Source organism: Mytilus californianus, unplaced genomic scaffold (assembly GCF_021869535.1).
Source record: "Mytilus californianus isolate M0D057914Y unplaced genomic scaffold, xbMytCali1.0.p SCAF_5, whole genome shotgun sequence".
In the NCBI taxonomy this organism is placed as follows: Eukaryota; Metazoa; Mollusca; class Bivalvia; order Mytilida; family Mytilidae; genus Mytilus; species Mytilus californianus.
In genome coordinates, this window is record NW_026262701.1 from 6,043,584 (window position 1) to 6,059,981 (window position 16,398).

At 31.2% G+C, this 16,398-nt stretch overlaps 1 protein-coding gene across 1 annotated transcript; it reads right to left on the reverse strand.

Moving 5' to 3' along the window:
• Positions 1-1,212: 1,212 nt before the first annotated feature.
• On the reverse strand, positions 1,213-12,425 carry LOC127701799 (putative uncharacterized protein encoded by LINC00614). The gene is made up of 3 exons (XM_052205764.1): positions 12,314-12,425; positions 2,597-2,807; positions 1,213-1,387 (listed from the first exon to the last, which is right to left on the reverse strand). The coding sequence occupies exons 1-3, from the start codon at positions 12,417-12,419 to the stop codon at positions 1,213-1,215; spliced, it is 492 nt and encodes a 163-aa protein (XP_052061724.1). The 5' UTR covers positions 12,420-12,425.
• Positions 12,426-16,398: the final 3,973 nt, after the last annotated feature.

Below are 16,398 nucleotides of genomic sequence, written 5' to 3' on the forward strand. Positions count from 1 at the left end.
GTTTAATGAGAAGAAGTAGTGAATCTTTCTTTTGAGTAAGGGGAATAGTAGTATAGAGTGTAAACAAATCACAAGTTTTGAAATTACTACAAATTGTAATGATTGTGATTGAAGATTATGAGTAGATTAAACAAAAACAAATCCGGGTCACAAACCAAAACAGAGGGAAACACATCAACTATAAAAAAAGAGAAAAACAACGGAACAACAGAAACACTGAACTGCACAAAAACAAACGCCAACATACATATAAACGGATTATTTAATAACAACTGCCATATTCCTGACTTGGTACAGGACATTGTTAGAAACAATGGTGGGTTGAACCTGGTTTTATGGCTAGCCAAACCTCCCGCTTATATGGCAATGTTATAAACGACACTGAAGCCAAAGAAATGGATCCTCAGCAGCGTTATGTTCTTGAATGTGACACCATATTATCATGATATTTAGTAGAAATATTTTTATCATCCCATGAAGTGTGGATATCCAGTGTAAAGAATGAAGAAAGATGTTTAGTAGAAAAACTTAACGATCCTGCTATATAATGTTCTTTGTGACGTTTTTATGAAGTGTAGGTATCCAGTCTAAAAAGTTTTAGATGGTACTTCTTTACAAAATGTTGGTAAAATATGCTAGTACAAAAATAAAAATAAAGATATCGTAAATTTTGAACCAAGGAACTGACATGAATTATCATTGATATGGTCATACTTATAAATTAACTGTTCACAATTTTTAGAATTTTTCGAAAAACTAAGGATTTTCTACCCCAGGAATAAATGACCTGAACTGCATTTGGAAAAAACTTTCGGAAATTGGTTCCTCAACGCTCTTCAGCTTCGTAGTTTATTTGGCATTTTTAACTTTTTCGAGTCGAGCGTCACTGATGGATCTTTTATAAACATAACGTGCGTCTGGCATACAAAATATTTATTCTGGTATCTATGATGAGTTTATTGATATACATGTGACTCTTAGTGCGCTGTTTTTTGTAATTTCATTGTAATTTTAATTCATCATTTTTGTTTCGGTCATGGTCTTATCTGCATTTCTTTGACTCATGGTTAACTATGCATTGCTAGAAATTTTTGAATAGGATAGGGGATTTAAATAGTCATTTACTAAATATGTACAAAGCGATATTATTAAAGTAGTATTTGTCATAAAACCATTTTTTTCTGTGAAATGTGAAATAGTTACATAAATCAATTATTGAAAGTTACCTATGAAAACACCAGTATCAGACCCTTTTATGCTTTTTCTTGTAATACCACCATCTTCGAGAGCCATGTGTACACATTCCAGGACATAACGCTGCTGAGGATCTATTTCTTTGGCTTCAGTATCGTTTATACCAAAACATTTATTGTCCCATTGAGTAAAGCTGAAAAAAGACAAAAAGTAAGGTCAATAAAGCCTACTTTCGTTTAGAATATAAACGTGAATTATATAGATCCAATGTAGCTATTTATACAGAGTAAACATATGAAACTATTAGAACGATAAATCGTTAATACTCAAACGTTACTTAATTAATATATAATTTCATGTCAGAAAAAAAAATGTAAAAAGCTGATTTAAGCCGCTACAGCATTTTTTGCAACAATGCAGAAAAAAAATAATTTGTACATCGGATATTTGCTTATACAATTTAGGAACATTAATGTAAAATTTAATTCTACAAAAATAAAAAAAAAAAAACCGAAAAATTTCAGGTTTAACGTTTAAAAATTTAACAAAACTTTCCATTAAAAAGTTACATATTATACCAATAAAATGTGGATGTAAAATGATCATTATAACAAGTATCTTAAAATAATGGTGGATAACAGTGTCGGTACGCCGACTTGTTTTTGTACTCATATGAAGCAGAATTCATAAAAAATATACTCCAACACAAAACGAAAAACGATCTTGAAATAATCTAACGCCGTCTGTTTAACGCTAAGAACCTCGAAAAGTCATACTATCTTATGGTTATATGTTAATGTATTTTGTCATTCAAGGAACTTTGCATTGATGCTAGTTCTTTGACCGTCGCAGTTATATTTATCTAGTTACGGTACAGTTTAGAGTTTGATGTAGTGTTTATGTACTTTTAGTTGAATACTTAGCTAACTACCTTGATAAATATCCCAACACCCCATTTATTCATCTTAAGTGAACAATAATAAATTAAATGGCTTTATGCAAAGATAGTGATAAATCTGAAATTCGAATTTAAATAAAGGTGCATGTATTGATTCTAAATCATTTATTTTGGATATAAATTTCAGTATCGTTAAGAAAATATCCTTTGAATAAGCTTATTCTTGAGGGTTATCTGTTAAAATTGTAGTAATATCTTTGAATTTTTTTCTTTGTCGGTACTAACATTGATTTTCTTTTCAATGAATTAAAACTGAACTAAACATGTATTGCTATTGTTATTAAAACTCATGGTTCTACATATTATCAATACTTATATTTTTGAATTGCACAAAGTCGTGCTTTTTTTAGACAGTCTATGACGTATTAAGACTAAATTTGTTAAATGCGTACTGATAAAACCAATTCAAACATAAAATTAATATTACAATTTAGAAAAAGTTACTTTTTAACCAGTCCAGCATGCTTGGCATATGTTTTTCCAGAACTGTCCAAGTCTTCAGAATGAAATGCCTCCACATTCCATCGATCTATTGGAATTTCGTTAACATGATTTTCTCCATTGTATAAAACTTTCCAAAACTCCTCAATATTATCTGCTCCTGGAAACTTGCAGCCCACACCAACAATAGCGATATCGTCATCCGAATCTGTTTCTATAATAATATATAAATTCCGTTTTTTATTACAGCATAATCTTGAATCTCTTAATGCATACAAAATAACGTAAATATGTGCATTAACGTCCATTCAACAGTAAACAACTATGAAAACAGTATTTTGTCTTTTGGTTTGCATTTCAAATATTTTTTACTTAAGGGATGCGATGTCACCTGGATTTGCACAAAACCAAACATTTCAATAGAAGGGATGTATAAAAACTAAGAAACGTTAGGAGCTGAGCAACCAAAAGGAACCGAAACAGAATAGACGAATTCATCCAAGGTCAACTGAGTTGGAACCTTAGTTTTTTTTTAGTAATTACTTAATTTATTATAGGAGAATTTCAGAAATAGAGGTTATCAATCATGTCAGTACTGATGCACTGACTACTGAGTTGATGATACCCTCGAGGACTACATTGCATCGGCAGCAGTATCGATCCAGTGCTAGTTATATTGACACCCTATAAATTTTTGCATCCGACGCTTTTTCTCGAAAAGCCCCCATCAGATACGGTTAAACCCAAACATTTGAATGCAGGGATGTATAAATAGTAGAAACATTACACAGGAAAAATTGCAACATATGTTTTTCATATGTTTTCAAAACATATGTTTTTCGTATGTTCAAAAACATATGTTTTCATGTCGGGCCTAAACATATGTTTCCATATGTTTTCAAACATATGAAAAACATATGTTAAACATATGAAAACATATCTTGCAATTTTTCCTATGTAGAAGCTTCATAACCAAAAATGATTTTAGAATAATAGGTAACTAATCATTTTTTTAGTAATTTATTTATTCATTAATTGGAAATTTTAGAAAAATAGGTAACTAATCATGTCAGTACTGAAATAAAGTACACAATGTATAAAAAAAATACCGAACTCCAAAGCAAATTAATAAAAACTATCAAAATTAACGCTACCAATCAACAGAAAAGGTGAATAAACTGTCATTTTTCGAAGAAAATGGTGGGATAAACCTAGGGTTATAACTAGCGTTAATTCTAGTAATTACACCCTCGGGGACTTGTAGTAAAAATAACACTCTATACATTTCATGTGAAGCGCTTATTTGGATTAACAACCATCTGGAATCCTGCTATCCAAACATTTGAATGCCAGGGACGTATATAAATATGATAAAGGAAAAATCAATTACCACAAGACTGAAAATTTAAAGAGGCAGTATGCCATAGTTATTGATATTAAAGAAATTTTTTTGGTATTCCTAAACGGAAGATTATATACACACAGAAGAAGAAGTATACTTAACAACAAAATTATTTTCATTTACCTGTGTATAATATGAAGCAGGTTCCTCAAAAGTGATGATTTTCTAAAAATTGTTTGACATTTCACAGTGATATCATACTTAAACTTTGTTTAAACCTGTTTATTTACTTTTGACTTTAATTATTTATCCCTTGTAATTTTTAACTAACTGTGTATTTGCATTCAGGTGTCACAGGTCAAATTTATTCGTTCATTGTGTGTTAATTTACGTTTTTCGATTGAGTTAAGCTTTCCAATTGATATTTTATAGTGTGTTTTTCTATGTTGTGATGTTATACTATTGTTTCAGAAAAGGGAGAAGGTTTGGTACCATTATAACGTTTAATCCCGCTGCAAATGTTTGCACCTGTCCCTAGTCAGGAATCTGATGACAGTTGTTGTCGTCTGTTTATGTAGTTCATACGTGTTTCTCGTTTCTCGTTTTTATATAGATTAAACCGTTGGTTTTTCCGTTTGAATGGTTTTACATTAATAATTTTTTGGGGCCCTTTATAGCTTGCTGTTCGGTGTGAGCCAATGCTCCGTGTTGAAGGCCGTACCTTGACCTATAATGGTTTACTTTTATAAATTGTAACTTGGATGGAGAGTTGTCTCATTGGTACTCATACCACATCTTCCTATATCTATTTACATTAGGAAGGAACACATAATTAAGGCATACAATTCAAAACAAAATTAACAAAACACAAGAGTAAATATTTGCATCAGACTGGCGAGGAAACTTGATTTGAAAGAAATTGTGGAATGGTAAATAGAACACTACAAGTTAATAATGTCAACCACAAAATCAAAGCAATCTGTGTAGCATGCAATGAAGAATTTGTAAACTGGTGAATGTAGTTGCACAATGGTATGCTGTCTCAGTGATAGCCAGGAATGATATTGTTAAGCTCTTTCAAAATCCCGTATTGTCCAAGAAATGAGTCATTATTGAAAACATACACTGAAGAAGATTTAAAGCCGTACGCAGTCGAAAAGGGATGACCGATACATTTTGAAAGACAATGGCTAAAGGAAATTTCGTAAGGAATCATAAAAACCGAAGTCAAGAAAACCGAAATATGCCACCAGAAGCTCCATTAATGCCATGAAAATTAGAATGTTAACCACGGCAGAGGGTGTATGTAGATTATACGGGACCATTCCTAGGATCGATGGCCTTAACCGTGGTTGATAAGATGACAAAATGGCTTGAAACTAAAACAACAGCAATACATGCCAACGAGGTATGTCTGCAAGATAAAGAAAGGTAAAGGCAACAGTAGAAATGGACCACCAACAAGTGTTGTCAACGACAATGGTCCACAGTTTACTTCACAAGAATTCAAGAATTGTATGGAAATTAACTGTGTATAACACATGAAAACAACACCGTATCATCCTTCTTGTAATCGATAAGTCTAACGTTTTGTACAATCATTAAAGTAAGCTATGCGAGCTAGCAGAAAATAATCGAGAAATTGCAAAGAAGATAGCAAAATTCGTATAAGAATACCGTAGCTCAATTATTCAACTAATAATTCATCTCCGTCGCTGTTATTCATGAGAAGGCAACTGAAGACTCAAGAGTTGTAGTAGAATCGAAACAGAAATAAATTTGCAATCGTCGTAACACACATGAGAGTTATTTCACAAATGGACAATTTGTTGCCGTTAGTGATTATTAAGGGGAAAATAAAAAGATACCAGCGTCAATTGTCAAATAAACTGGATCTGTATGATAAAGGCTAGAATATAATGCAGGAATGCAAAAGAGAAGATATTCTGACCAAATTCTAGATTCTAAATTGAAACAAACATCCGTATAAACAACTGAATCATCAGTTACATTGATCAATGACAATACCGTTAGTGCAGAGGAATCACATGTGACATCGAAACAAACAATCAGGACTAATATGAAGTTATCCATAGAATATTAATAAACAAAAATAAAAAGAATAAACATCTAGTATAATGGAAATTTATGCGACTCTCATACAAGTGAGAGGTTTAACTACCTATAAAACCAGGTTTAATCCACCATTTTCTACATAAGGAAATGCCTGTACCAAGTCAGGAATATGACAATTGTTTTCCATTCGTTTGATGTGTTTGAGCTTTTGATTTTGCCATTTGACAGGGGACTTTCCGATTATAATTTTCTTTTTAGTTTGGTATTTTTGTTATTTTTTCTTTTTTCTAGAAAATGTTCTACTACTACAATTTCAGTGCTTTTAACGAGTTCTTCAATTACTATCAAAGAACTGCTCATTAATTTTTGTTATAAAACATATGAAAATAGTGGAATTAACCAGTTTTGGTGTGTAAATTCTCTAAATCTACTGCTGAAATTTACCCACAGCAACTTACTTTAGATAAATCAAATATTAACAGCAATAAGTGTCCTTCCCTAGATTTAGACATTTCAGTTTTACACCAGAAACTACGCAAAAATTTACGACAAAAAGGATGATTTTTCTTTCCCTATTGTTAATTTTCCTTTTTTTGACGGTGATGTTCCTCTTGTACCATCTTATGGTGTTTATATATCCCAGCTCGTTTGTTATGTCCTAGTCTGTAGTGACGTTTTGGATTTCAATGAGCTTAATCTATGTATTACTGGTAAATTATTAAGTCAAGGATTTCGTTATCACAAATTACTTAGCACCTTTACTAAATTCTTCCATAAAGACAAAGATTTGGTTTGTAAGTTTGGCTGTACCTGTAAAAAACTTATTTCAGACGGAATAGCACATCCTAAATTTTACAGTGATCTTGTTTACCGAGACCGGAAATTTATATACGATCCGGGTAAACTTATCAATCCTTTAAATAAACTTTACCAATTCAATATTGTAATTAGATCTTTGAATATTATTTTTATTGGTATAAATATTGATTTTGTTATCAGTAAATTAAAATCATACTAAATAGTTTTGTTATACACATAAATTAAAATCATACTAAATAGTTTTGTTATACACATATGCACTTTAACGGTACTACAATCTGTCGATACCTTTATTTTGGCATTGCACAAGGTCATGTTTTTCTCTGACTGTTAATGACGTATTTACACTAAATTCATTGGATGTTGGATGTGTACTGATTGATATTTTAGTTTAAGATACATGATTTGTCTTTAATAAGTTGTTATTGGCTTTGAACTAGCTGTCAGTAACTGCGAGTACCCTCAGATCTGTACTTAGTATCCTTTTTGTTGTAAGGGATGAGGGATGGATAAATACCCTGCTACGTTCGGTCTGTGTATATTGTTTGATATTTTTCTGCTTCGTATCGATCTGAGGAGTTAAGCCTTTTTCAGCTGAATTTTATAGTTTGCTCTTATGTTGTGCTGTTACGCAACTGTCCCAAGTTCGGGGGAGGGTTGATATATATTATATTTATATGTATCATATGTATATATATATATATATATATATATATATATATATATATAAGTTAAGTTAAATATATAGCACTTTACGTCGAATACAGTTTTACATATCTCTTTTAATAAGTTACGTTCATACATGTTCACAATGTACGAACTTAATTAACAGGGGTGTATTCCTTAAATAAAGGCAATAGTAGTATACCGCTGTTCAATAGTCATAAATCGATTTAACTGAAACAAATCCGGGTCACAAACCAAAACTGAGGGAAACACATGAAGTATAGAGGAAACAAAACGGAACAACAGAAACACCGAACTGCTACAAAAACAAACGCCAACATACATAGAAACGGTCTATGTGATAACAACTGCCATATTCCTCACTTGGTACAGGACATTTTAAGAAACAATGGTGGGTTGAACCTGGTTTTATGGCTAGCCAAACCTCCCACTTATATGGCAATGTTAAAAATACCACTAAAATTACATACAGTACAAATAAACGCAAGAACACTCTGGACAGAGAAATACATGAATAAATAATATAATGGTACATTTTAACATGTAAACCACAGAATAACAACGACAGAACACAAATAAATCACAATAGAATAATGAACTATGCGTCACACGAATGTATCAACGCCTCAAAAAGTGACGTCACAGGTAAATTTCGTAAAATAGAATATAAAATTGGGATTAAATTTGTAATGGTGTTATTCTCTAACCATTACAAGAATATTAATATAGAATTGTGTTGCTTTACTCTAAAAATCATATAAATGAACTAGGTGATTAATAACTTTACTTTTACATACATATAGAAAATAAAAATAGAATTAAGGTAGATAGGGTGTCTTCCTCCATCTTGGATTTTGAAATACAAGAAAACAATCGGTCTAGATTTTTAATAAAATGTGCAAATTTTGAGAGTAATAGGTAATTCACGTGTAAGAATTTTCATTTCAATTTATTAATTCGTTTTATTATATTTATGGTTGTATTTTACAAAAAACGGAATACTTTTGTTTGAATAATTTTTTCCCAACTTTGCCACATAAGGGGAGGCAACTCAAATGTAAGGGCAGATAATTCAGATAAAGTTACTTTTACAATAGAATGTGTTAGGAATTTACTTATTTTATTATGTAGCAAGAAAACGGGTCCCGTGACCCCATTTTTTTCTTTTTCTTACCTGAAAGCATAATATTAGAGCTATCTTCTCATATTTTATCTCAAAATTCTATGCTGTAGTTTTCGTTTTATTGCAGAAAATTGGGTTTTCCATGCATAATCTATACAAAATCTGTCAATTTTGCACAACCTGTAGCGTGAAAATAAGCCCCGTGACTTATTCTTTTTATTATTTTTTTTAAAAAGCATGATATAAACTACATTTTGGCAAATTATTAAAAAATTCTATGGATTACAATTTAGACACCCCATCTACCTTAAAACCACAAACGATTAGACATAAAACAACATCCAACCAGAATTACAAATGAAACATCATAACTAAATACATGAATGTTGGATGTACAAATACCGAGACACGTCTAATAGCAATGCGAATTGACACTAAAAAAAAACAGTCATATTCGGGAATAGATCACTGGTACTTAGAAGACCAGACGACGTAGATGGTAAACCACAATCTAAGACGTGGTAAAAATGTCGTTAGTTAGTTTAAACACAGCCACATCGTATAGATCAACCAATTCGTGATGGTGTCCATAAAATTTACGGGTGTAATTTTTAATCTTTCCTCCTCATAACTATGTTGGAACAGTTTCTGCGTTGAGCACACTCCTGTATATGAAGTCCGTAAAGTGTGAACATGCACGAGCATAACGTATCAATTGAGATATGTAAACGCCATACGATGGGGCAGAGGGTATGTTACTGTTGAGAAATTGGAAATTAATAATTGGGAAATTGAAATCGTCCCGTTTGTCATAGATTTTAGTATGAAGTCGTACATATGTGTCAATATTGAGAAAAAGATCAAGGTATGAAGCAGTCCTTCTAGTATCAGTAGTATCATTAATTTCAAGTTCACTGGGATATATAAGATGCAAGTACTAGCTGAAATATGGGTTATGGGTTATTCAGTGATAGAACATCATCAATATATCTGAAAGTAAAATTAAAGAATTTCGCAAGGTGCTTTTTCTTTTTGTCTTTTAGAAGGTTTTGAATGAATTCTGCTTCATATGAGTACAAAAACAAATCGTCAAACATATGAGACATGGTCTAATTGTATTTCTGAAAACAAACTGACACGGACACGCGTGAATATCACCCCAAACGAGCTTATACGTGAAACTCATGTGAATTTCACCTCAAACAAGCTTATACGTGAAACCCACGTGAATTTAACCTCAAACGAGCTTATACGTGAAACTCACGTGAATTAATTTCACGCGAGTTTCATGTGAATCTCAAGTTAAACTCACATGAATTTCACGTGAAATCATATGAATTTTTTTCATGCGAAATTCACGTGAATTTTCAAAAGAAAGTTCAAATAACATCTAAAATTTTAAATTTAATTAAAATCATGAAAAATACTATTATTTTTGGTAAAGTTTACATGAAATTTACGTGAGGTTCATGTGAAAATTTTCACTTGAGTTTCATGTATAAGCTCGTTTGGGGTGTGAGATGCATGTGAATTCATATGAGCAAAATTTACCTGTGTAGTTGTGAATTTTGAAATAAGTTCAGTTAAAGTATGTGAAACATGAATAACTGGATCCTTGAAATATGTTTGTCCAATTGTCACCTCATTCAGATGTTTGGACTTCTTGTTTTTTTTCCTACAATACAGGGTAAAATATTTTGCCCCGAATCACCCACTTTTCTTTTCATAGAAGACTTCAATAGCTCATGAAATGGTCATTACTAAAATTTAAGCAGATTCTAGATTTTTTTTCTTACGATTTGAGACCCTATTAATGCCAATGCTAAATATAAGGTAAAAGTCTGAGTCAGCCTTTTCCCGCCATTTTTTTTAAATCAAATATCTAGTAGTTCCATAACCTATCAATATTTTAGCTTATTTTGTTCCTTAACTAATGTTCTTCTGACTTATAGTATCAATTTTAAATTCTAATTGTTTTTTAATTTCACCTAAGTACATCCTTAAGGTAAATTCATGTTCTCACGTTCAGGAAAGTTTCAAGGAGTCTAAAATTCGTAGTACAGTGCAAATGAAAACAACAACTTTGAAAAATTCCAAGATGTTCCTTATGTTTAATTTGACCACCATTTATTTCTTTTGTAAACTTTCATGGTTATATATTTTGAAATCTTAAGCTATGTTATTAGATTCTGTTATACGATGTCATCATAAAAATAACTGGTAACAATAAGGCATTCAATTTGCATTATTGCGTTAACAACTATCTCCCCTGCAATTGTATCGATCCCCTTTCATAAGAAGCCTCCCATCTTAATGTAAAATGTGCTACGGCAATGAAATTTATTGCGCTTAAAAATAAGCAGAAGACTTACATTACTCTAACAACTTTATATTGTATAATTACTTGTTTTTTTTATTCCAGTTTTTTACAGCGATACAAATAAGCATGACAAAACGGATATTATCAACTTTTGACGCCTGCACAACTTGTTCTTGACAGACAGACACAGTTTTTTTTTTCTTAAAAAAAATTAAGCCTGTATCATCTGGCAATCTTCTGTACACAAACAATATTTTTAACCTTTTTTCACAAAGAATGTGGGACATGTAACTGGTTTTAAGCGTCTCCATGTATATACATTTTTCGTCGTCGAATAAAAAATTAAAATAACAAAAATACCGAACTCCAAGGAAAATTCAAAACAGGAAGTCCTTTATAAAATAGCAAAATAAAAAGCTCAAACACTTCAAACGAATGGAAAACAACTGTCATATTCCTGATTTGATACAGGCATTATCTTATGTAGAAAATGGTGGATTAAACCTGGTTTTATAGCAAGCGAAACCTCTCACTTGAATGACAGTCGCTTAGAATTCCATTATATTGACAAGAATGTGTAAACAAACAAACAGACATAATAAGTAAAAATAACAAAAATTGGAGTACAGCAGTCAACATTGTAATGTAATCTTAATCACTATTAAAACAAATAACAATTTCAACAAAGAAAAACAAAATGGCATATAGACACTATAGAGAAAGTACATAAGCAAAAATGAAAGACAAGAATACAAATTGACCATAGCACAATAACACAATGGCGGGATGTATAAGTACCGAGCCACGCCAAAAGAATATTAACAAAAAATGGACTTAACAGTGAAGGTTAAAAATGTACAAGGACAACAACAAAAAAAGGATCATTATAACACGTAATTAAGACGATAAATAACGTCAGTACCTAAAATCTATACTTCAAGACCGTCATGTATTATTTGTGAAGTTGATACGGCATATTTATCAACAAGGTCTTGGTATCTTCCAATGAACTTTTTTTTAGAAAAAAAAACACAAATGTTTTTAAATAAACGAGACGACATGTCCTTTATTGTGATTCAGATTATTGACACATAAACATTTCATTAACAGCCGAAGCGCTTTATTATTATGCTCTGAATATAAACAATCAGTAAAAAGAAGACCATCTATTGTGGCTATTTAATGGGATGTAATTATGAAACTACAGCTGTAATGAAACCATAATTTTCATATCTTTCTTTGGTTACATATACGAATTGTTCAAACAAAATCATATGATGAACAGAACTTTCATTCGTGGTCAAATTCAAATTAAATAATTACAATAAGATAAATAATGTGTAGTATGAATACCTTCGTTTTCATAATAATCTGACTTTTCGTCATATGAGTCTTCAGGTGTCTTCATTTTTTTACTTTTGATAGGTATGTTCTCTGTCATTGTCTGCCTCTTTGACATTTCTTCTATCGATTCAAAATAAAATTAACAAATGAGAAGTCATTAATGCAATAGCGATACATTGAAAAATAATGAACTTATTTTCTATTCAATGATAGAATGGTAAAAGAAAATCAAGGCTTGATAAATATGATGTATTATTGAAATTGTTTAATGTATAACTTCTTTCAATCTATTCCACACATTTTACGCTACAATCCTATTTTTTTCTTTCACAGCCCACAGTTTTCCTGAGAAATTTTCTGTAGTCATAAAATCTATCAAAAGGATGTCAGGTCCCTAACATTTTTAAACAAAGAATAGAGCTTCGATTAAAGTTAAAAGCTATTGTTTTATCATTTAGTATGAACTGCCGTGCATTTTGTAATACGGCCATGTAGTTTGTTTACCAAATACCCCTGTTGTAATCATGATAAATAAATCAGGAATAAACATGTCATGAAAGTTATGAAACAAAAATCCCAGTTTTATTACGACACTTCAAAGTCTGTAAATAAATTGAGTTTTATACTGAACCAATTTTAAACTTAAATGTTTAAAAAAAAATCATGATTCGACCAGGAGATCTTAATTTTGAAAACTTTCGTTGTTTCTTTTATAATACCTGGACATTTGATTTTACGATATCATTCGTACCAAAATGTATGACCAACGTGTTGATGTTTACTTTTAAACTTTTGATTTATTTTCTTGACCTAGACCTCATATTTTTTTTTATAAAGGGGCGTATATCTCAGTTGATTTCACTATGCATTTGTTTGAAATTCAATACTGATTATTTGCATTACTTCAAAATATTTTACAACACAGACCCAGATGTGATAAGTTGCAGAATATTAATTAAAAAAAGTTAATACTTATATCTATATCTTGGGCTTTTGTCATAAATAGTAATTCAAAGATCAAATCAAATAAAGAATTTGATATGGAACACACCATGTCATCTCTGTTTTACCCTTGATGTAAGGGTCACATAGATATTCAAAATAGTCTGCTCCGCTCCGAAATATCGGCTACTGTCATCGATAGAAATAATAAAATCCAATCAATTTCATTTCTAATAAATCATTAGATATGAAACCCACAATATCATCTTTGTTTCTAACCTTATTTAATGATTGCTTGGATATATTTGAGAAAATCAGCACTTACTCGAGAAACATTTTTGCGATTTAACCGACTGATATAATATGAACGGTAATCTTATAACTCTGAAACTTGTTAAAAATATAAATGCGTCTCACCCAAGTCAGAGTATTCGATATTGGTAGATCTTGTTGTTAACATTCAATTAAGAAATGTAGCCTTGAAAGCAGATTTTTGGTAGTCTTTTAAATCGGTATATTATTCAACCCCTTTTCTTAACATCGGGCAATTTAGAGTAAAATTTTGTAGGCACTTATCTACTTTTATCAATATCTCATCAACTGTTTGGGTTCCTATAAATGCTTGGCTTTGAATTATTTGGCTTTGAGTTGTCCTGGTGGATTTAAATCCAGAAAAGCGCTTCGAACGCAAAAAAATTATAACTTGTTGTTTTAATTTTTTTTTTATGATTTTCATTAAAATGAAACTGAAGTCTTTTAGGGTTTTGTTGCGGATTTCATTTATGATATTTTGTCTCACCGGCTTATATTTCACATAACAATAATGTTAGATTTTACTAAAATGTTCATAGTCAGAAGGCAATATCTTACCTCACGAAAAAATGTCAGCGACAGTTTAATAGAAAACACGAACGATATTTCTGAAGCCACATTTTGTCAACTAGTCGAAAAATATCTGAAAATGAATTAAATCTTAAATTGATACAAACGATAATGATAAAATAACTGCTTGCTTAAGATAGATAATTAAATAATAAAGATTCATGCAAGTTGCATAACATTTTTTAAGGTGGACAATATCTTCAGAATTGCAAGCATTCAATTATAAGAATATAATTTTATCGCGACATCACCATACATACCAGACCAGAATGCTGATTCTTAAATCATGTTATTAATCGCAGAATAAATATCTGTTTAATAAAAAACAAAACAGTACCGTAGTAAAAAAGTTCTTAACATGTGATTTCGTTTTCTCAAATATTATTCAAATTTCCGGTTTAACGACGGGAAAAAATCTAAAATGTTCTCTCTCTTTCATGTCAATATTTTACATGCATTTAAGTCAATGTTTGCAAAATCCTAATTTATCCCCCATCAAAACATCTTCTTGATGTCAAAAACGTCGAATCAATTAAAGCAATAATAGCACTATTCGTGTTGGTGTTGATATATTATAATCTAGCAAAAGGACGCAGCCGATTAAATAAATAAACGAAGAAAGTGGGACTACTTTCTGGTTTCAACAAATTGAAGAAATCGTGATTAGTAAAAGACAATTGTCAACTAATAATTTCAGCTATGATTTTGTCCATGTCTATCTACTATAGATTGCACAAAACAACAAAAATGGTGAAAATCGCCATTCAATTGCAAAAAAGTGTATCAGGAGTTGCCGGATGAGTTTGGTCATATTTAATTTTTTGTAGATCGTATCCTGCTGATTATATTGCAATAAAATTTTATTGTTATCTATTAAAGTTTTAAAGGTAGTAGCAAACAATTCATACAAAAACCGAGAAAAGGATGATTCGGATGGAGTCGACATACGATTTGCGACTAATTTTTGCCGAATACTTTCTCTTCATCCATTAAAAATTTCAAAATACATTTGTGATAGCCAAATTGCAAAAATTGGTACAAACAAATTTTTTAAGACCAACAATTCCTATACAATAAGCAGTAGGCAGATCTTGACATCCTGAACATGTGTGTCCATTTGGATGTTCTCTACATCGGTATACAAAGTAAAAGACAAAAAGTTTCATTTAATCCTTTGTTTTATTTCAGCTGTGGCGTCCATGTCGGTTGGAATGTGGGATTTTCAATATTTTTTTATAGATACCCTAAGGATGATGCGTTTTGTATCCAATTGGCCCTGTGGGCCATGTTAGCTAAAAAGGGTAAAACAGTAGTAATTTCAGGGCAATAAGGTATACATTGATATTTATTTTCATGTTTATCGTGTAATCTACTTTAGCATCTCTCTATTCAAATTAGTTTTCAAGGAAAAAAAACTGAGAAACCATTTAAAACCTGACATTTCCGGTTGTCAAATTGTTCTGAAAATTTCAAGGTAGATTATGACCTATTAACAATAGGCTGGTTTTTCTCTAACTGCTTTAGTTACTGAGATATAATGCAAAACTATAGAAACTACCTACTCTAGAGGTGGAGGGATCAGATGTGGATACTAGAAAATTCCAAAGATCTTTTAGAGTACATACAATTTAAGACTCTTTCGTCTTGCAATAGTATTAAAACATTTGACTTTTCTTCACTTTACACAAGTATTCCCCATTCCAACTAAAAGACAAATTGAAAGAATTGGTCCTGCTTTGTTTTATCAAAATGAATGGCCAACGTAGTTATAATTATCTTGTCTTAGAGAGGGATAAATCGTACTTTGTAAAAAATCACTCTTATTCAAACCAAATATTTTCTGAAACTGACATTATCAAGATGCTTGATTTCTTACATATTCTTTACGTTTGAAGGACGTCTTTTTCAACAAACAATCGGGATTGCCATAGGAACCAACTGTGCTCCTCTTCTTGCTGAGTTGTTCCTTTATTCATATATGGCTGACTTCATACATGTTATTTCTTAGGAAGAAAGAAAAGAAGTTAGCAGTATCCTTAAACTTCACTTTCCGCTATATAGATGATGTTCTCTCACTAAATAATTCAAAATTTGGTGCCTATGTTGAACGCATCCATCCCATCGAACTTGAGATAAAGGACACAACAGATACAGTTAAGTTTGCCTCATATCTTGACTTGTATCTTGAAATTGACAATGAGGGTCGGTTGAAATTGAACTTTAGGATAAAAGTGATGATTTCAGCTTCTCAATTGTGAACTTTCCATTTC

Bases quoted from the DNA above. Each gene is read 5' to 3' on its own strand.
- LOC127701799 (XM_052205764.1), bottom strand. From the start codon at position 12,419: ATGTCAAAGAGGCAGACAATGACAGAGAACATACCTATCAAAAGTAAA. The intron at 2,808-12,313 runs GTATTCATACTA...ATATTATTATAG, and splicing joins AGATTATTATGAAAACGAAG to AAACAGATTCGGATGACGAT. The intron at 1,388-2,596 runs GTAACTTTTTCT...GTCTTTTTTCAG, and splicing joins CATGCTGGACTGGTTAAAAA to CTTTACTCAATGGGACAATA.